Here is a 22,006-nt window from a genome sequence, read left to right on the forward strand (position 1 = left end):
TGCGTGGGGAGGCGTCAAGGCCCTAGACTTCCGTTCAGAGGATGCACATGGAGATGAGGGAAGACGTAGCAGAGGGGCACAAAATAAGGCTCCACAAAAGCCTGATCTCTCCTCAAAAGCTCGCTTTCCCTACCCTAGTATGAATTCTTCAAAACATTATGGGAAACCTTGGAACCCATTTAGGCCAGTTTCCAAGTTGGCTTCTTAGAAGAGCCATGTCATCTTGCCCAGCATCGGTCACCAAGGAAAAGGCTAAGAACTTCAGCCAGGCGCGGTGGCTCACGCCTGTGGTCCCAGCGATGCGGGAGGCCGGGGTGGGAGAATCGCTGGAGCCCAGGACTTCGAGACCAGCCTGGAAAACATAGTGAAACTCTGTCTCAAAAAAAAAAAATGTTAAAGAGGCTTCATTCAGAAGAGGCTTCTATCTGATAGAGAGGATGCGCGGCGGGTGAGTGAGGGGCTCCCAGGTGTTCGGAGATCACACAGGAGCTACTGTTCCCACCACGGGGCAGCTCCCTTCCTTCCAGCGCCTGACCAAATTCTTCAGCTACATGTGAAAAGGCTATTCCTCTTCCATACTTCACTAAGAACTAAGAAAAGAAATTCAGTCTGTTCACAACTGTGACAGAAAATTCAGAAATGATTTGCTGAGTGTAGAAGGCATTTTACTGTTACACGGAGTCCAGACTCGAGGCTCCTCCACGTCACCTAGAGCCCTAGGCACCGGCAGGCAGAAGCCCAGACGTCTGCTTGTTGTAGGCCGTTCTCCAGATTTCAGTCCTGGCTGAAGTGCCCTGCCTTCTCCTGCGTCGCTGTGATAAGTGGAAGCGTTTCTGGCAGCCCACAATTGAAAAGGATGGCTGCACATCTGTAGAGACCCGGTGGCTCTCCTTTCCCCGGGGGCCGGCCAGAGGACGTCAGGCCCTGACCGCCTTGTTCTGGTGCCAGCATTTCCGTGAGCTTTTCGGGAAGCCGAGGGACTCTGGTGGTGATTGTCATGATGACGGGCTCATCCTAAGCCTTGTTGGGTGCCACCGCCCAGTCAACGGCATCTGGGCATGTGTGTGTTTTTGACAGGGCAATGAACAATCTGCTTAGCTACAGCTCTGCTTGTGTGGTAACGAATGCGCATGTGGTCTGGTTTATAAACCTGTCACTTGACCTTTATTGGGAATTTAAGACTTTGACTTAATAGTAGCCTGCAAGCCAAGGATTAGGCACAGATTGATAATGTCATCGTCATTTTACATGCAATTCTTTTGGTAAACATTCTTTTTCTCTCCCTGCTTCCTCTGCCTCTTCCCCCATCCCCCCTCCCCTCTCCCCTGCCCCCTCCCATCCCCCCTCCCATCCCCCCCCCTCTTCCCCCCCCCCCCTCCCACCCCTTCCCCCCTTCTCACCCCTCCCCCCCCTTCTCACCCCTCCCACCCCTTTCCCCCCTCCCACCCCTTCCCCCCTTCTCACCCCTTCCCTTTTCCTCCTCCTTCCTCCCCCCTTTGCCCAGATGATAGTCACCTCATCACTCATGGTGAACTAAAAAGGAACTTGACTTTATGACAGCCCTTGGTTTATTCTTCCACACCTCACTGTGGGCCTGACAGAACCTAAGGCCTTTTCAGTGTGTAAAACATACTGAGAAGTGACTCTGTATCCTGTCCCGTCCCGTCCACAGTGTCACCCTCAACTCCACGCCGCGACATCCGTATGTGAAATGTCCGCTGTCTGTTTGTCCACAATCAGATCTCAGGTGTGTGGACCCCAGAGAACTTGAACAGACGGGAGCCACAGGTCTCTGCAGTGAAACAAATCCTGGCTTTTAATTCTGTGTTTGTCTTCCGTGTTATTTTTTATAATCAAGGCTGTGAGTGCCGGCATCCGGGGCTCTCACACTAACTGGAAAGTCAGGTGTGGGCTTGGAGGGCCTCCAGGGAGCTTCAGGGATGATAAAATCATCGTTTCTGAAGAACCCGACCAAGGCTTGTCACACTCCCCTTCACAATCCTTTGATTTCGTTGAATCCCTGTTCTTAGAAGGTTTATTCAAAGCCAGGTCTTCCCAGAAGTTTTCCGAGAGTAAGGTCTTTACCAAGGTGGGAGGTCAAGTCTTAAGGAATTTCTCTTTTGTTTCCTCATGGCCATGTCTCTATTTCTTTCCAGAAATCGGCCCCGCCTCTGTGATGGTGGGGAACCTGGTCTCTGGGAAGAGAATCGCGCAGGCCAGCGGCAGAGACCTGGGTCAGATCGAAGATAACGACCAGGCCCGGAAGGTAGGAACTGGGTCCCCGACTCTCCCCGACCCTCCTTGACCCTCCCCTGCCGTCCCCCACAGTCCCCGACCTTCCCCAGACTTCCCCGACTTTCCCCCACAGTCCCCGACCTTCCCCGACTTCCCGCGCTGGTGGTGGTCCGCCACTGCTAATCTTCCTTTCTTCCACCTGTCTTCTCCTGCAGGAGACCCTATAATTTCATAAGAAACTATGTGTTTATAGGAGATACAAAGTTTCAAAAAATGTCACAGCGACGCAGAAGTGGGTGAGGGGTGTCCGATCCCACGACTGGCAGGACCGAGGCAAATGTCTGGCAGTCCTTGTCCGGCCCACGGTTCCCGGAACTCCTTCCTTTCCAGCTTCCCCACCAGCCCAGATTCAAAGCCTGCCCTGCCCTGCCCACAGCAGCTTGCAGCCAAAGGCTGCTGTCCTGTGCTTTCTGGACTCTAAGAAGCAGTTCGAAACGCAGGTTTGGGGGCCAGGCCTCCTGACATGGCATTAAAAGCCGCAGGAGAAACTCCCGAGGCCCAGACTTGGCACAGTGCACCATGTGCACCCACGGTCCCCGCTAGAACCGTTTGGCCTTGACCGTGCACCGTGTGTGTCCACGGTCCCCATTAGAACTGTTCGGCCTTGAGAATGCTCAGGGCTCACCCAGAGGTCCTGTTTCCCGCAGCCAACAGGTGTCCCCTTCTGTGTGACTCATTAGGAAATGGGACAAAATCAGCCCCGTGAAATGTTGATGAAAGGGAGGAAGCCGTATCTGTGGTTTCTGTCCCTGACGTGAAATAAGGCTGCCCCTTGTACTGTGGAGCAGGTCAGTGGCACACGTGTGGTTTGTGTAATTTGTGGCTTCATGCCATCAGGGTATTGCCATTCTAGAAACCTAAATCTATTAGAGCCCGCTTTTTCAAACCAGATAGATCTGATTCTCTCGTTGTAGCCACCGAAATCCATGTTGCATCTTCTGGAAGCCCCAGGGTTTCTGTGCAGGCTGCTCCTGCCTGTGAGGGAAATGGTTCCCATGCTTGGGCACACTTTCAGACAACTTCACACCAGGGTACAGCACCAGCCCTTTGCTTGTGCCTGACTCGGGCGCTATGAATCTAAGCCCTGCAGGGACAAAGCTGTGGGCACTTGCTCATCCTTTGGTCGTGTGTGACGGGGATTTTCCCAGCATGCATGTCTTCGACTCCACGGAGAAGCACGCGGTTTTAAGACCCAGGTTGCCCCACCTCAGACCACACAGACTGATCCGACCGCACAGCCTGACCCTCACCCCCGTGCTCTGTTCCAGTTCCTGTTCCTCTCGGAGGTCCTGCAGTGGAGAGCACAGACCACCCCGGACCATGTCCTCTACACACTGCTCAACTGTCGGGTGAGGCGCGGGGCTGGCGTCCCTGGCTGCTGGCCTCAAGGGGCCCAGCCTGGCTCCTGGGAGCGCCCCTGCTTTCTGACTCAGTCCTTTCACTTCAGTCTTATGCGAATTCTTTTTATGTTTTGCTCTTCTGACTAATGAGACTTTTGTACCTAGGAATTGCTTTTAAGCGTAACCATTTGTGCAGTTACTCACACCTACTTGTGTATCAGATATTTTAGCACCCTGTTTACAATATTTATCCTCCAAAATGAGTAATTAATGGTATCTACCAGAGAGAAATCGCAAGTCTATGAGATATTTGCGTTTTTATTTTGATTACTAAACTAGTTTTTGTTTTGTTTTTTGAGACAGTCCTGCTCTGTTGCCCAGGCTGGAGTTGAGTGTCATGATCTCCACTCACTGCAAGCTCCACCTCCCTGGTTTAAGTGATTCTCATGCCTCAGCCTCCGAGTAGCTGGGACTACAGGTGCCCACCACCACATCTGGCTAAGTTTTGTATTTTTAGGAGACATGGGGTTTTACCATGTTGGCCAGGCTGGTCTAGAACTCCTGGCCTTGAGTGATCCACCTGCCTTGGCCTCCCAAAGTGCTGAGATTACAGACATGAGTCACCACACCCAGTCCTAAACCACTTTTTTATACATCAGAAGTTACGTTTATTGCAGACTCAGGAATGAAAATCATTTCCACTTTGTAATTTAAGTTCCTGTTGACACTTGACATAAGAAAACCACACTCATCAAATACTGTTGCACAGTAGTACTTAAGAGTAAGGCATTAAGCTAATACTATTAACAGTAAAAATTAAATGCAGAAATCTTAATATGCTTGTAACTTCTTTTTGCCATGGACATAAAACTTGAAAACGGATGAAAAATGTAAGTCTTCTTGACAAGTATAGGCACTTTTGCAACTCTTCAAAAAGTCATGGCTGCTTAGAATTGCTCAATTCAAAATCTTAGCGTGCGAAGCTGCGGATTGAAGACAAAAGGAAATGCCAGCAGCATCACAAAATTATTCCCCGACTCTCTGGTTTGAGTTTCAGTTATCAGACCATTCTCTGCACGTGCTTTAGTTCATAGGAACACCCTCTCCTCCTCCTCTGCCAGAGAAGTACTCATCGTCTTGACATTGTCATGGATGCTGAGTTGATCCCAGCAGTCGGTCGCTCACCATATCTGCTCAAGACCGTTTCCCAGGAAGAGCCTTTAAAACCAGGAAGGCCCGTTTCTGCCACCTCCTTCGGGCCCTCGTTCACTGGCACCGTGATGGAGCCACTGCCCCGCACCGACAGCTCAGGCGTGGGGGCCGGAGACCTCGAGGACCAGAGTTGCTGTGGGTCCCTGTATCTGAAATGCCGCCTTCCGCTTTTCATCTTTCTGCACTGAGCCCTTCCTCAGCCTGTGAATATGGATGATACCCCTTTGCTAACCCGATCGTCAGGTTCGCCGGCCTTGGGTGCTGTCTTGATTTCCTGCCCATCTGCGCTTGTCTGATTCTTTGTCCTCTCCAAGTAGTGTTTCTCCTGTAAACTGCTTGTGATTTCTTGTTCCTCGTTCCCTGTGGTCTTCGCGGTTCTCTAGAGACTTCCAATGTCACCTCCAACGTGGTGACCTAAATCTGCAGCACTAACTCCAGCCTCCTTCGGCAGCTCAGATCCCTTCTGCTGCAAGTCCTCCTTTCCTCCCGATTTCCTCATAGGGGCGGCTACCCCTCTGCAAGCTGCAAGCGGAGTCAGCTCTGAGTCTCCCTGAATCCCTGCCCCGATGTTGCCTGACACGTTGCTCCCATGTGTGTGGGTTGCACGTGCGTCTGTGTCCAGTAATCTAGAGGTATTGACGGGCAGCTCAGGAAGTAGCAGAGACCTCCATATACGCAAAGATTCAGAAATGATCTGGTACGTTCGTGGGCAACATGTGCCATCAGGAGGAGGAAAATAGAGTTGTTCCAGCTGTGCCTGATTTGGGGACGATCCCTCGGATTGTTTGCTGGGTGGTACCACAGTCCTGGGCTCGGTATCTGGTCTGTCTGGCCCTGTGGACAGCCCCGTGCCCCTGAACCCCTGTGGTCACCTGCGTAGCTGGATGCTGGATCTTCTGGGAAAATGTGTTTCCTGGAAATGATTCAGGTTCTCTAAAAAGGGCTTTATCAGGATCAACCGCAAGTCCAATGGGGGTGAGATATAGGGATCAGAGCCATGAGTGATTTACCTTAGGACTGTGTGGAAGGTATGGCCTGAGGACGTCTTTTCCCTGGAGGTGTGGCCTGTTTCCAAGGCTTGCTGGACACAGAGGCAGGCACGCTTGAGCCTGTCGCTTGTGTTATTTTCCAACAGGCATCAAATCAGGCCTGTGTCCATGTCTCCTCTGCTGCCTTGTATGTACGTTCAGGGATGCTTGGCCCGGACCGAGGCGGCAGCAGCATCTTCACGGCGTTCATAGTGTCATCCTCACCTAACTAGCTTCCCTGTGCAGCACCACCCAACAGAAACACAGTGCATGCCACTTACAGAATCACACATTTTCTAAAAGCAAGATTTTAAAAAGGAAGAAGAAACAGATGAAATTCATTCCAGTGATGGATCAGTCTACACTCCCTAAGTGTCTGTTCAGCGTGTACGCCAGCCGCCCAGTCCGTTCAGCGTGTACGCCAGCCGCCCAGCCCGTTCAGCATGAACGCCAGCCGCCCAGCCCATTCAGCGTGTACACCAGCCACCTAGTCCTTTCAGCATGAACACCAGCCGCCCAGCCCGTTCAGCGTGTACGCCAGCCGCCCAGCCGCTGTTTCCACCGAGGACGCGTGTTTCTGCTGATGATGAATTTGGCCCCGTCTTGCTGGCCGTGTAGTCACAAGCTCATTTCAAATGGTGGAGGCTCACGCCTGTAATCCCAACACTGGGAGGCGGAGGCGGGTGGGTCACTTGAGGTCAGGAGTTTGAGACCAGCCTGGCCAACATGGTGAAACCCCGTCTCTACTAAAATACAAAAAAAAAAAAAAAAAAAAAGGGCTGGGTGTCTTGGTACATACCTCTAGTCCCAGCTGCTTGGGAGGCTGAAGCACAAGAATCATTTGAACCCAGGAGGTGGACGTTGCAGTGAGCCAAGGTCACGCCCCTGCACTCTAGCCTGGGCGACAGAGCAAGACTCTAAAAAAAAATAATAAAATGGTTGAATCAATGGGTTTGTAGCCAACTCTTTTGACCTTTTGTAACTTGTACCTTCTTTTAATTTTAGAATTCAGAGAAGAGCCCGGGCAGAATCGGCTCAGCCCCCGCCCCGCTGAGGGAGGCCCCTAAAATATAAATTTTTATATTTATAAAAATATAAAAATTATGTTTTTAGAATTTTAAAAATATAAATTTAGTTTGGCTTTTTATTTCTCAGTTTGTGTTTGTTTTTCAGTTATTTGATTTAATGTGAAACGTTAAAATGGTCCCAAGTTTACAGAAACTGACACTGACTGTGTCTGCTTAGACACGGGCAGGCTCTTGGTTTCCCCGTGTGCCCTTCGGTCACGCTGCCTCCCAGCACTTCTTTGGGGGAAAAGCCAGCCCTCGTTTCTCTGGTGAAATGATTTCACCTAGAACCTTCTTCTTAGCTGGTGGGTTTCAGGACGGAAACCCCAGTCAATGTTGATGAGGATGCAGAGAATGATGACTGTTACCTGCGGTGAATGGCTGTTGCTTTATGGGACACTCGCGAGAATGCATCACGTTCTTAACATCAAGTATGTGGGAAATGGAAAGTGCAAGCCAAAGTCAGCGACATTTCTCCTGAGGTAGACGCTGCATTAGGATTCCTGGGGAGTGAGGCTGAGAACGGTGTCACGTGTGTGGAGTTGCCATGTGGTGTAGCCGTGTCCCGTTCAGCCACACGGGGTGGGGAAAGGCAGCGAGGAAGCAGGGAAACTGCTCAGCTGCCTAGACGCCTGGGGCTGCCAGCCTGCAGCGTGAGCCAGGAGCAACTGTCCCTCCCCGCCAATGGGGGGTCCAGTGTTTGCTCACCTCGTGCTTTCCAGGCAAGAAAGGCACCCACCTGGTGTCACCCATGGCACGGCCCCGCCCGGCCATGGAGCGAGAGGTGCCTGCTCACGTCTGACCGGCTGTGAAATTGTGTGCCTGTCTCCAGCACAGCACCATCTCAGGGGGCTTTTGAGGAACTTATTTTAAATTACCCTGCGAGCTGGCTTCAGGACCTAACACCCGAGAAGGGACGCCGTCCTCGTGGAGCGTGACTGGAAGCTTTGCTGTTTGCTTTTATGTCAGCCCTGAAAGGGGTCAACCATCATTGAGAAAATGGCGTTTCACAAGGTCATCAAAGATAAAGGACAGCGCACAGTGCACGTTACACTGCGTGTTACACTGCGTGTTACACCTCACGTGTTGCAAGTCATTGAAGATAAAGGACAGCGCACAGCACGCACGTTACACTGCATGTTTTCCAAGTACCCATAGGTGGGGATTTCTATGCACCGGAATCAAAACGTTTTCAAAGACACTCTTGGCTGCTGGCTGTGTCTCATCTGAGCCTCTCAAATCTCAGGACCAGAAAGTGGGCAAACCACAGACTTTGTCATCTGACAGCAAAGCGGCTGTTTGATAGGGGATCAGCTTCAGCTCTCCAGAGACGGGGAAGGAGCTGTTCCACAAGCCGAACAAGCCAGACTGGGCGCTGCTGCTGCAGGCAGGCCTGGCATGAGAATGGGCAGTGCGGTGGCGGGGCCTCCCTCAGCGGGGCGGGGCCTCCTCAGCGGGGCGGGGCCTCCCTCAGCGGGGCGGGGCCTCCCCAGCGGGGCGGGGCCTCCCTCAGCGGGGCGGGGCCTCCCCAGCGGGGCGGGGCCTCCTCAGCGGGGCGGGGGCTGAGCCGATTCTGCCTGGGCTCTTCTCTGAGACCTGCGGCCCCGCCAGCCCCAGGCCCGGCCATGCTCACGGCGATGGGTGGTGTGCTGGTTTTCCTTGTTGGGAGACCTGCCCCTGGAGTCGGGGTGGGTCTGAATGGGTCCTATCAGCGCCCAGCCTGGCCGTGTGGAGTGTCTCTGTCCCGGTGGGCTGGTTGGCAAGGAGCCCCCCAGAGTGAATGCTCAGAGGAACAGTCCAGTTTCAAAGGCCCCCAGATCTGCCTTCTCAGCGGGATTGCCTGGACTCCAGCCCTGCCTTCCTTGTTGTCTTTGCCCCTCTCTGCCACCTTCTGCTCTTGGGCTCTTCCACTTTACATCGGTTTCTGTTTTCTTACTTTTTAGGTGTCCTCTAAGTGGGGAAATAATTGAGGAAAATGTGTGGGATGAGGAGGTTGAGTTCAGAGAAATGTAAGCTAACTCTCTCCTCCATGGAGGACACCAGCCAGTCAGCAGGAAGGGGCTGAAGACCCACCGGGCAGTCACGTGGGCAGCCTCCCCACAGCTCTGGCCTGGTGTAGAGGTCCTCAGGGAGAAGGCACTTTCCCCGCAGACCTAGCTGGGCTCATGGGCTGTCTTGTGGACGTTTTGGTAGAGGTCAGGGTCTGGCTTTCACATCTTGATGCTTCCTGAGACATTCTCTTCACTCCCACCTTGTGCCGCCCACGCTTCTGACCCGGGCCCTTCGAGCTGGGAGGCTGACGTGCTTTTCCCAGCATCGCTGCTGAGTAGCCCCAGACACTGTTCGTCCATGCAGCGTCCTCGTTGCACGAAGTCGGCTCCCTGACAGCCTTCTCGGGCTGGCTGCGCGCTCCGTGCTCCCTCCCCACACTCATGCATTCATCTTTGTAGCTATAACTCACATAAGAATTCCTGGGCCAGGCGTGGTGGCTCACGCCTGTAATCCTAGCACTCTGGGAGGCTAAGACGGGCGGATCATGAGGTCAGGAGATCAAGACCATGCTGGCCAACATGGTGAAACCCTGTCTCTACTAAAAATACAAAAATGAGTTGGGCCCGGTCGTGGGTGGCTGTAGTTCCAGCTGCTCAGGAGGCTGAGGCAGAACAGGAGAATCGCTTGAACCCAGGAGGCGGAGGTTGCAGTGAGCTGAGATTATGCCACTGCAGTCCAGCCTGGTGACAGAGCAAGACCCCATCTCCAAAAAAAAAACAAAAAATTCCTGAGCCCAGGTGTTCAGTCACTCTTCGGCTCTGGAGTCTTCCTGGCCCCGTGGACTGCAGTCCAGTTGCTACTGCTTGAGGGAAGATCCTCACCGTGTTAATAGCTGTAAGACAGAATCCGATCCCAAGAGGTTTTTAAATGACGTAGAAGCAGTCTTCACATCTGAGAATATTGCAGAGGAGCTAGAACTGTGAAGTGTGTCAGCAGGAGAAGCTTGTTTTGGTTAGTTACATGCTTATAATTTGCAATTTATTCACATTTTTCTTTATGGCTTAAATAGGCCAAGATGGGAAGATCACTTGAGGCCACGAGTTTGAGACCAGCCTGGACAACATAGGGAGACTCCATCTCGATGAGAAAAAATTTTATAGAAATTAGCCAGACATGCTGGTGGCACCTGTAGTCCCAGCTACTCAGGGAGCTGAGGCAGCAGAATTGCTTGAGCCCAGCAGGCCCAGGCTGCAGTGAGCAGTGATCATGCCATGCACCCCAGCTTGGGAGACAGAGACCCTGTCTCAATAAATAAATAAATAGTGACTCCCACAGTCTTGCGATGTTGCTTAGTATATATCTTGCAATTCACCTTCCCTCACAACCCTTTTGTAAGCTATTTTCCAGCACAAATATGTTTTCTATTTATTTCTACATTAAAGTCTATGTGAAAATGCGTTTCACAGTTCTTTTCATTCCTTCAGGGTGTTTTTAACTGCTTGCTTTTGTTTTTCGCTTTCTGACTTCCTTGATTTTTGATGTGGTCTTTCTAAATTAAAATTTTTAGTTAGTCTTAACTTCCAGTGTGCAGGCCCTTCCGGTGTACTAAGAATTCCCACTGCCCATGACAGTAACACAAGTCCCAGAATTGTTAGGGTTTTTTGTTTTGTTTTTTAATTGACGTAATCATTTTTCAAAGTATTTCTTGTTACCCTAAATATATCTAGATGCTTCTTTGGTCTGCACTCCTTACCTAGTTGGAAGAAAATGGGGTTGACCTCTAACGTATATGTAGTTGTGGGGGAAGCTGAAAACATTCTAAAATTGACTGTCATGTTGGTTGCACAGGTCTGTGCTTGTTCTAAAAACCGCTGACGTTCGCTTTGCGTCAGTGAGTCGTAGGACGCGTGCGCGCTCTCCGCAAGCTGCTCTGCTGAAGGAATCTTACGCACTTGTCCCTGTGATCGGCCCGCAGGGTGCGATCGCGAACTCGCTGACCTGCGTGCAGCTGCACAAGAGAGCCGAGAAGATCGCCGTGATGCTCATGGAGAGGGGCCACCTTCAGGACGGCGACCACGTGGCCTTGGTCTACCCCCCAGGTATGGGCGCAGGGCGGGCTTCCCCTGAGAGATGGCCGCGGGTCAACCGCAGTGCAAGGAGGTCCCTTACACCCGCTGGTGCCTGAGCCGAGGGCGGCGTGATGGCCGGGAGTCTGCGCTGTATCCAGCTGCTTGCTAACTGGCCCCTTTGTGTCTGGCTACAACCACTCACGGGCACCAGCCGTATGTGCTACTGTTAGAGGCTTCAATAAAGTGCTATTTTCAAAGACTTTTATATCCAAATTTGTGTTGTTAGATACCTCAGGTAATTTACTTAATAGTACCTAAATCTTGACTAAAATTCACAGTTATAAAGGTGGCTAATTCCTTAGCAAAATGGTGTAAAATTAAACCTCCAGGCTACCTTGTCACCTCACATCTGAAAGGACGGGTAGATGACAGTGACCGCCAAAGCTGACAAAACCTGCCGGGATAACAGAGGCTGCGAGAAGTTCAGCTGCTTGTTCACCCGTTGAACTCGTCGCAGACTAGCATTTATGCTGACTGGGACAGTGGGCACTCAGTAGCGTGGTCTGCCTCAATAATGATGTTTTTCTCCTTGTGTAGGAATAGACCTGATAGCAGCGTTTTATGGTTGCCTGTATGCAGGCTGTGTGCCCATAACCGTCCGTCCCCCGCACCCACAGAACATCGCGACGACGTTGCCTACCGTCAAGATGATTGTAGAGGTAACATGCCTGGGAGTGTCAGGGCCTCCACTGCCTGGAGCTGAGTGTGGAGCTCGCAGAGCGCAGACTGACATCTCCCAGGGCAGCTGCTGGCTGTGGGAGCCGGTGTGTGTCTGGAGTCAAATGGTCAGGACAGGACAGGGTCTCTACCTGCAGGGAGCCTACAGTCTAGGTCTAGAGGCAAGATCTAAAGGTGTGCATGGAGGCAGAGGCTGGATGGTAGCCTCTGCAGTGTCTACCCTGGAGAAAATGGCTCCCAAGAGAGGGCATCGCCACCATTCCTCGGGCTTCCGCACAAACCCAGCCTAGCAGACCGACCACGGGAAGAGGCAGGGCTTTTTCAGAAGCCTTCTCCTTAAGATGTAGAAGTTTCCTGCTCCTTTTTGAAAGTATAGATCTGTTTTTCTATGTATACAGCTGGAGGAGTTTGAGAGGATTCAGCTATATTATCCCTGTTGAAGGAGGAACTACAGGGGAAAACAGTCTGGGCAGAGAATGCACCTGTCCCGCCCACCCCTGAGTCCCTTTTAGCGTGGTGCTGGAGACTCCCGCAGTGGCCACTCCCGCTAGAAAGTATGCGCGACGTGGGTGTGTGTGACGTTTCCAGGAGAATTTTGCGCGACATGTCTGGATGTGTGTGATGTTTCCAGGAGAACTATGCGTGATGCGTCTGGGTGTATGTGATGTTTCCAGGAGAACAGAGCTAATGCTGTGAGTGGTGAGCTCTTTTCTGCATGTGTCATGACGCTGACGCTGTGGGTGCGCTGGGCCCAGCAAGTGCAGACGCAGCAGCTGCAGGCCCCACCCCCAGCCCCCGTGCCTCCACAACCAGACTCCTAGCTCTGTTCTACCTCAGCCAGCAGCAGGAAACAGTGGGCTCGGTAACCTAATCTGCCTGTTAGAGCTACATGGTTTTAGTGTGCATAGTGAGCAGGAGAACTGTGTGGAGCGAGCACGCTTTCATCTGGGTCCACGTTCATGGCTCCGTTCTCTGATGCCAGGTGAGTCGCTCTGCCTGTCTGATGACGACACAGCTGATCTGTAAGTTGCTGCGGTCCAGGGAGGCGTCGGCGGCTGTAGACGTCAGGACGTGGCCCCTCATCCTGGACACAGGTCAGTGCTTTGGCTGGAGAAGGTGGTTTGCTCATGGCCTTGCTCAGGCTGGATCTGCTGATAAGCCGTGTTCCTCTCCAGATGATTTGCCAAAGAAGCGGCCTGCCCAGATCTGCAAACCTTGCAACCCAGACACCCTCGCATATCTCGACTTCAGCGTGTCCACAACTGGGATGCTAGCTGGCGTAAAGGTGAGCCGGGCCGACTGCAGGAGGCGGCCACGGGAGGCAACCACAGAGCATGCTGGAGGTGGCAGGCTGCGTGCTGACTCTCAGCGCCTCTCGTGTAGTCAGACTCTGAGATGTGGAAAGAGCTGTACATACGTGTTGCATCACAGTATGACACGTATGACCATTTCCATCCTTAACCAGGCTGATTCTGTCCAAATGTCCCAAGTATGTTTTTATGTGAACACGGTCTCAGTAGCCGACAGACAAACACTGCGAATGTTTTTCTCTCTTACTGGTTCTCAAATCCGAACGCTCTGTGATAAATCCCTGCACACTGCACTTTCTAGCGTTTTACCCTGGGCTGTATTAGAAATCATCATGACCCTCTCATCTCAGACGCCACCCTCGTCGAGGTGCCATGCAAATCCCCCCGCCCTTAGGGACTTCACAGCCTTGTGCGCCCTCTGCCCCCGTCTGTGGGTCTGACTGGTGAGCTGGCTTTGCCTCACACAGTTCTCACTTTCCATCCACCTCTTAGTAGAACTGAGGTGGAATACCAAAATAGCTACAATATGAAATAAAATAATTTTTCAAAAGCTTTTGCAAAGAAATGTTTTCAGATCAAGATGATTTAGTTACTGTAGTCTGAAGTTAGCTGTGACCCTCCTACTATCATAGCCAAAAGAGAAGCACCTGCTTCCAGTCATACCATTTTCATGGCCCACTTACCATCTCCGCGTCTGGCGTAGAATAGATCATCAGAACTCTCTTGGCTGCCTTTCTTTAGCCGGTGTCAATTCCTGTTTCTCTGCGGAAGTCCCGCGAAGGCCTCGCTGGCTCTGTGACCCACAGCCAGGGTGACGGGAGCACCGTGTACCCCCTTTCTCTTCCACTGCATACACGGTTGTCCATGCACTCGTCTCTGAATTCCCCCTGGATCCTGAGGGCAGGGCCATCTCTTACTCTTCTGTTCATCTCCAGCGCTTAACACAGTGCCTGATAATAAGCTCTCGATTCTTTAGCATTTGCTGAGCGGAAGAACTCAATTCTCCACCTAGAAATAGTGCTTTGCACAGAGCAGCAGTTCAGGGCAGGCTTGCGCTAGTTGCTGAGCTGAGTGGGTGGGTAATTTTAGGAGGCAGGATTTTACTAACTCCTAATCCAGGGAGGCAGGAGTCTGGATGGATGTTTTATAAATTCAGTCTCATTTCTCCTTCAAACAAAAATTTGCCTTAAAAGCAAGCTAAAAAGAATTACTTACATTTTACATTCTATGATAATTCTACGTTCCCCTGTTTGAATATAGTAAGAGAGTTACGAAACGTCCTGGGCAGAACTTCCAATAGTGGTGGAACATTTTACAGTGGGAGGACGCCCACCCCAAGTTCTCTCACCTCTTGCTGGAGTGATGAACGAATGACGGGGAGCCAGGCATTTGGATTCCCCCAGTTATTACGAGGCTCCGTGCTGGTCCCGTCACAGTTAGCTCTGGTGACATTCTGCTTCAGATCAACGTGTGACTTTTTTTTTTTTTTGAGATGGAATCTTGCCCTGTCGCCCAGGCTGGAGTGCAGTGGCACGATCTTGGCTCACTGCAACCTCCACCCTCCTGGTTCAAGCGATTCTCCTGCCTCTGCCTCCTGAGTAGCTGGAACTACAGGCACATACCACCATGCCCGGCTAATTTTTTTGTATGTTTAATGGAGATGAGGTTTCACTGTGTTGGCCAGAATGTTCTCGATCTCTTGACCTTGTGATCTGCCCGCCTTGGCCTCCCAAAGTGCTGGGATTACAGGCGTGAGCCATCGCGCCCGGCTGTGACATGTTTTAAAACTACAAAAATCAGACCATTTTCTTTGCTGCTTTGGCTTCCTTTTTCCTGAGGTTTGGCTAGAGAGCTTCTGTGAGAAAATTGATCTTGTTAATGTATTTTATTGTGTTTTAAAGTAACTGACCTCACACACGGACTGTGGGGGACTACGACAGGGCTTAGGCAAGGGGAAGATGCGGAAGCTCTTCACTGTGCGGTCACGATGTGACGGTTGGATTTGGGCCACCGTCTCCCTGCAGGATGGTGGAAGATGGTGTAGGGCGTTGGAGTGTAGGAGGACCTGAGCTCTAACTCCCAGCGCTAACTTATGTCACAGGCAGCAAAATCTTGAACTTCTGTGAGCCTTCACTTTCTGATCATTAAGATGGGTGAGCCACCCAGCAGGTCTCGCTGGCCGCGTTCTGCACAGCAGAGGCCGTGTCCGCCCTGGAGATAGCCATGAACAAGGCGCGGCCTCGACCGGCAGAGGTGGGAGCGCGCCATGGTGCCTCCCCTACCTGTGGGATGGTGTGTTGGAGAGTGGATCACACGGGAACCGCTTCCTGCAAGACTTGCTGTTCAGATGCGCTCTTTGAAGAGCTAGCGCCTCCAGGTCCTGGAGGACCAGCAGTTCTGAGTGAGGTTTACTCATTGAAAATGAGAACTCCAGTGAAGACATCAGCCACTCACATTCCCCAGACACAGCATAGCCCCAACTTGGCGACAGTCACCCCCGGTCCTGAAAACGGCTTTGGGCATTTGGGGCCAGTATCATTTGTTGTTTTCTGGGTTTTGTTCTCTAAAATTTATTGGAGAGACAGGGTCTCACCCTGCTGTCCGGGCTGGAGTGCAGTGGTAATCCGAGCTCGCTGCAGCCTGGAACGCTTGGTCTCAAGTGACCATCCCACCTTGGCCTCCCGAGGTGTTTTGATTACAGGTATGAGCCACTGCGCCAGGCCAGCACACATTTCCTGTGGCCTTTCTGTCTTAAAGATGTCTTGGGTGTCAGGCCCCATGCATTTAATGCGGCTTTATTTTCTTGTAGGTACCCTTGGGTATGAAGTCCCCTGCGTTCAGTGCAGCCTCATTTTCCCACAGGTGTCTTAGGGTGTCAGGTCCGATGCGTTTAATGCAGCCCTTAACGGGTGCATTTAACGGGTGTCTTACGGTGTCAGGTCCGATGCGTTTAACGCAGGCTTGTGTTTTGCAGATGTCTCACGCAGCCACCAGTGCCTTCTGCCGTTCCATTAAGCTGCAGTGTGAACTTTACCCCTCTAGAGAAGTGGCCATCTGCCTGGACCCGTACTGTGGACTGGGATTTGTCCTCTGGTGCCTCTGCAGGTGAGATTCCTCTCTGTATCTTTACATTAAAAAAAAAAAATCGTGCACCTTCCTCTCCAGACCTTAGACCCAGCCAGGCAGCCTAAGCACTGTCCCCGCACCCCGACCCCTGCCAGAGGATGCCTGGGCTGACCCCTGTCCTCTCTGCCTTTCCTGCTGGACTTGGCTCTCGGGGACACAGCAGTGCCTGGGGTGATTTTGACTTTCTGCAGCAGTGGAGGAACATTGCAGAGAACTCTGTCGAGGACCTTTATTTCTGACAATCGGAAGACTCCCAGGCTCCAGGCTTGGTTCTTACGCATATAAAGCCTGGCGATGGTGCTGGGCCTGGGTTCTCGCTGGGCCAGCAGGCATTGCAGGCTCTTACCTCCCACCGGCTTCACCCCAGCTGTTACTGCAGGGCTCAGGCTGGGCAGGCCCAGAGGTGAGTTCGCGAGGGCTGAGCATTCTCCGGGGTGCGGCACGCTACCCAGCAGCCGGCTCGGAGTCTGGCCCACGGCAGGTACTCGGCAAGGATTTATGGGATAAATGAGGGACCAGAAAAACAAATGGATGTTTCTTGGCTTTTTTGTCTGATTATGCGTACATGTTCATTGTAGAAATTTTAGAAAATACAAAGTAATATGAGGAATAAAATAAAGCCATCAACAATCGTACTACCTGATAAAGGGTGTTACCGGTAAAATCCACTCTTAGCATTGGACGTATAGTTTTTCAGAGTTCATTTTCCAGTGGAGCATTTTCAAACATGTAAGCATAGGGCATGTTCAGTGACCATCATCCGGCTTCACGTGTCAGCATTTTAGTGGTTTTGTATTATCCGCCTGCTTTCCCCCTTTTTTTTAAAATGGGTATTTTAAAGCTAACACAAACATAAAAATAATTTCACTCATAAATCATCTTTACACATTATTTTATGAATAAATAGACATTAATATATTTATAAAACTGAGATGCTACAGTATGAAATTGGTTATGATTTTCTTTATAGTGGATCTTTTTTCTTTCTTTTTTTGTTTTCGAGACAGTCTCGCTCTGTCACCCAGGCTGAAGTGCAGTGCCACAATCTCAGCTCACTGCAACCTCTGCCTCCTGGGTTCAAGCAGTTCTCATGTCTCAGCCTCCTGAGTAGCTGAGATTACAGGCACCTGCTACCACGCCCAGCTAATTTTTGTATGTTTAGTAGAGATGGGGTTTCACCATGTTGGCCAGTCTGGTCTCGAACTCCTGACCTCAAGTGATCTGCCTGCCTCGCCCTCGTGAGCCACTGTACCCAGTCAGATGTTTTCCTCCTGTCAGTACTCTTCTGGAACAAATATTTTTAATGTATTACTAATATTTAATAGTATTAAGTTGGATTAAAATGTAATCTTGTATTTTTGAAAAATACCGATATTCTAATTAGGACAGTTCAGCTTTTTGAGAAAGCAGATAAAAGTGAATAAATGAAATATTTAATGATTTTTGCCTCAGTCCAAAATGCAATAACATTGTAAATTTTTTTTCGTGGGAAATCGCTCAGAACATGGCCTTAGCTACACATGCCAAGCGGAAGGGCAGGGGCCTGTTCCGAACAACCGCCCTTGTAGGGGGACCGAATTGAGTTTGGCAAAGTACACCAGTCAAACTGAAGCCAGCCGGTGGAAGCCGCCGGCCTACAGGCTCACCGTGCATGGCTCCCTGCGGAAACCAGAGACGGTGTTTGTAGCAGGGAAAGTAAGTTATCCATGTGAACCCACGATAACAGTAGACTCGTTAAGGGATTGTTCAGGTTGCAGTGAACTTTAACAAGCATCTTCCCTGCAAAATATTAATAACTCAGAAGTCACAAGATCACAGTATTCTGTTGATGGCCCTTGCAACAGTAAATATAGCCATAAACCTTTCCATTAAAAAAAAATTCTCTATAGAAACAGATCCCAATGGACTTGCTTTAAAAAACAAAAAAATCACTTGGATGCTAGATGCACAATGACCAATACAGAAGTTAAAAATAATAATGACTTCCCTTTCCCATGCAGTTCAGCAGGTCTGGGAAGAGAATCAGGCAGAAGAGGCCCTGAGGGTGTAAAATTTGAGGCCTCATCTTCGGGCTGTGATCCTAAGGTAGCGCAGCAGGGTGGGGAGGGCGTCTTGGTCGGGGGCAGCCGCACAGGGTGCCCAAGCCCAGGTCGGAGGAGGGGAGTCCACAGGGGGTGTCCTGGCATGGGCTGTGGGAGCCAGGCAGGGTGCAGTGTGGGGAAGTCAGCTTGTTCCAGGAATCAACGGCAGCAGAGGGAGATCAGCTTCATGTGGGGGATTAGAGATAAGTGATGGGACGTTCCAAATGGGCGATTTCGTTGTGTAAACATTGAGTTTGCTTACACAGACCTGGCTGGTACAGCCTGACACACCCAGTCCGCAGTCCTGTGCAGCGTGTTAGTGCAGCGTGTTAGTGCAGTGAATGCTGCAGGCAGTGGTAACACAATGGTAAGTATTCGTGTATCTAGACATATTTAAACACAGAAAAGGTACAGTAAAAAGATGGTATAGAAGGTAAAAAAAAAAAAAAAAAAATGCTGTGTAGGGCATTTCCCATGACTGGAGCTGGCAGGAGTGGAGGTTGCCCAGGTGGGTCGGCGAGTTGGTAAGTTGGTGAGTAAGTGGCACCTGGACGTGAGGCCAGGACATAACTGCGCACTGTTGTGGCCTCTGTAAATACCAGACACTTTGGCTATACCAAGTTTATCAAATATGTTTTTAGTTCTTCAATAATAAATTAACCTTAGCTTACTGTAACTTTTTAACCCTAACAACGTTTTAATTTTTTCAACTTTTTGACTCATCTATAAAAACACTTAGCTTAAAACACAAACATACAACTATACAAAAATAATTTATCTTCTTACTCTATAAACTGCTTTCTATTAAATTTTTAAAAACATTTTATGCTTTTGTTAAAAACTAATAGGCACACACATCAGCCTAGGCCTCTACAACACACATGCACACACACATACACAGCTCCCTAGGCTTCCACAACATGCACGCACACACAGCTGCCTAGGACTCCACAGCCCACACATACACACACACACACACACACACCAGCCTAGGCCTCCACAACACACATGCGCACACACAGCTGCCCAGGCCTCCACAACACACACACACACACACAGCTGCCCAGGCCTCCACAACACACACACACACAGCTGCCCAGGCCTCCACAGCACACACACACACACACACACACACACAGCTGCCCAGGCCTCCACAGCACACACACACACACACACAGCTGCCCAGGCCTCCGCAACACACACACATACACAGCTGCCCAGGCCTCCACAACACACACACAGTTGCCCAGGCCTCCACAACACACACACACACACAGCTGCCTAGGACTCCACAGGGCCAGAGTGTTCAGTGTCACTGTCTTCCCTTCCACCTCTTGTCCCACTGGAGGGTCTTCAGGGACAATACGTGCACGGAGCCGTCACCTCCTAGGATAACAGTAGCTTCTCCTGGAATACCCTCCTGAAGGACCTGCCGAGGCTGTTTTACAATTTATTTATTTTGTTGTTGTTGTTGAGACGGAGTCTCGCTCTGTCGCCCGGGCTGGAGTGCAGTGGCCGGATCTCAGCTCACTGCAACCTCCGCCTCCCGGGTTCCCGCCATTCTCCTGCCTCAGCCTCCCGAGTAGCTGGGACTACAGGCGCCGCCACCTCGCCCGGCTAGTTTTTCGTATTTTTTAGTAGAGACGGGGTTTCACTGTGTTAGCCAGGATGGTCTCGATCTCCTGACCTCGTGATCCGCCCGTCTCGGCCTCCCAAAGTGCTGGGATACAATTTATTTTTTTTATATAAGTAGGAGGATGCTGTAAAATAACAAAGTACAGTAACTTCATAAACCAGTAGCACAGTTGTTTATCATCATGGTTAAGTATTAGGTTGTGTACATAAATGTATGTGCTCATCAAAAAGCTGATCCACCGTGCCCAAGTAGGCTTCATCCCCAAGATGCAAGGTTGTGTCATACACAAATCAAAAAATGTGATGCATCATGTAAACAGAACTGAAGACGTGATTGTATGTGCTGTGCTTTTATATGACTGGCAGCACAGGTTTGTTTAGACCAGTTACCACCACCAACACAAGTAATGTGGTATGCTGCCACGTCTCTAGGCAGTAGAAATTTTTCAGCTTCGTTATAGAATCATGAGACCACTGTTGTACATGGACCCATCCTCGACCAAAGCATTGCTATCCTGGGACCTCAGGCATGCTAATTTTTAAATTTTTTGTAGAGATGGGGGTCTTGCCATGTTGCCCAAGCTGGTCTTGAACTCCTGGGCTCAAGGCATCCTCCCACCTCAGCCTCCCAAAGTGTTGGGATGATAGGCATGAACCACCACACCCAGCCTACAAAAACTTTTTTTTTTAATTAGCTGGCTGTAGTGGTGTGTGCCTATGGCCCCGACTACTTGGGAGGCTGAGGTGGAGGATCACTTGAGCCTGGAAGGTTGAGGTTGCAGTGAGCTGAGATCACACCACTACACTCTAGCCTGGGTGACAGAGCAAGACCCTGTCTCAAGAAATAAAGATCGCAACAGATTATAACACTTTGACTAATATAGGAAATTTTCCAACTATTTAGATACATAGATGAACAAATGGAAAGCTTGATGAGAAGTGAGGATTTCTATAGTAGCCATCCACGAAGCAGTTAGAGGAAAGGGAGGCTTCACAGTGGAAAAGCCTGAACCAGGTGGTGCAGGCAAACCTCATTGGTGGTGAAGCTTGCAGCACCTGGCAGGTGGGATGAGGAGAACAGCATCCACGATACTCCTGCCAAGGATGCCTGCCCTGTGTCTCCCCATGTGGAAGCATCAGCCCCCCAAGTTAGGGGACTCACTGGACAGTGCACCCGCCTAGAATCTTCCCAAAGCCTGGTGTCGTGAGAATCATGGAAACATCCAGAAACTCGTTCTGGGCAGAGGGAGGCTGAGAGCCGACCACTTACTTGCAATGTGCCTGCACAAACTGGATGCTTTTGCTACAGAGGATGTAATCGGCGACAGCAGGAGAGACTTGAATAGGGTCTGAGCTGGGACAGAAGGAATGTGTTGGTTTCTGATTTTGATGGCTTAGTTGTTTATGGAGGAAAATAGACTTGTTTGTTGGAACTCCCCCCTGAGGTGTCTGGGATTAGGCATCAGGTCAGTGACTCACCATCAGATAATCCAAGGGAGAGAAAATTATTTTAAATGTACTTGTACGTTTTCTATGACTTTGTGGTGGTTATTCGAAAGTTAAGTAACACAAATAATTTGTGTCCTCATCCTGCAACTTTCTTCTGTCATAAAGTAGAGGATTGTTTATCTGAGAATTATGAATATAATGGAATTGTTTCAAAATACTTTTTAAGATTACACCTGTTTTTAAAAATTGTGTCAGCCCATATTCATGTATTGGAAGATTCAATATTATTAAAATGGTAGTTCTCCCCACATTGTTTTACAGGTTTAATGTAATTCCTATCGAAATCTTGGCAGGCTATTTTTTGGGGGTTTTTTTTGGAGCAGAAATTGATAATATCCTAAAGTGAATATAAAGGACCCACAATAGTCAAAGCAGTTTTAAAATAAGATAACTAAATTGGAGAATTTAGAACTTCTCATTCCTGATTTCAAAAATGCTGCAAAGCTATAGTAACCAAAACAACATGGTACTGGCATAGAGACAGACTGAGAAAGACTGATTATATATGACAAACAGAACTGAGAGTCCAGAAATAAACCCTTATATTTATGGTCAAATAATTTTTTAACAGAGTTACCTGAGCAATTCAATGAAGAAAAGAGTT

At 50.1% G+C, this 22,006-nt stretch overlaps 1 protein-coding gene across 1 annotated transcript in view; it reads left to right on the forward strand.

Annotated features, from left to right (window-relative positions):
• The window catches only part of DIP2C (disco interacting protein 2 homolog C), a 164,801-nt gene that overhangs the window by 87,058 nt on the left and 55,737 nt on the right, over positions 1 to 22,006 (forward strand). The window contains exons 21-27 of the mRNA XM_023192485.1: positions 2,157 to 2,266; positions 3,564 to 3,644; positions 10,910 to 11,033; positions 11,601 to 11,722; positions 12,724 to 12,835; positions 12,917 to 13,026; positions 16,026 to 16,156. Coding sequence (XP_023048253.1) covers positions 2,157 to 2,266; positions 3,564 to 3,644; positions 10,910 to 11,033; positions 11,601 to 11,722; positions 12,724 to 12,835; positions 12,917 to 13,026; positions 16,026 to 16,156 — 790 coding nt within the window. The remainder of the gene's footprint in view (positions 1 to 2,156; positions 2,267 to 3,563; positions 3,645 to 10,909; positions 11,034 to 11,600; positions 11,723 to 12,723; positions 12,836 to 12,916; positions 13,027 to 16,025; positions 16,157 to 22,006) is intronic.

Source organism: Piliocolobus tephrosceles, chromosome 9, assembly GCF_002776525.5.
Source record: "Piliocolobus tephrosceles isolate RC106 chromosome 9, ASM277652v3, whole genome shotgun sequence".
Taxonomy (NCBI): Eukaryota; Metazoa; Chordata; class Mammalia; order Primates; family Cercopithecidae; genus Piliocolobus; species Piliocolobus tephrosceles.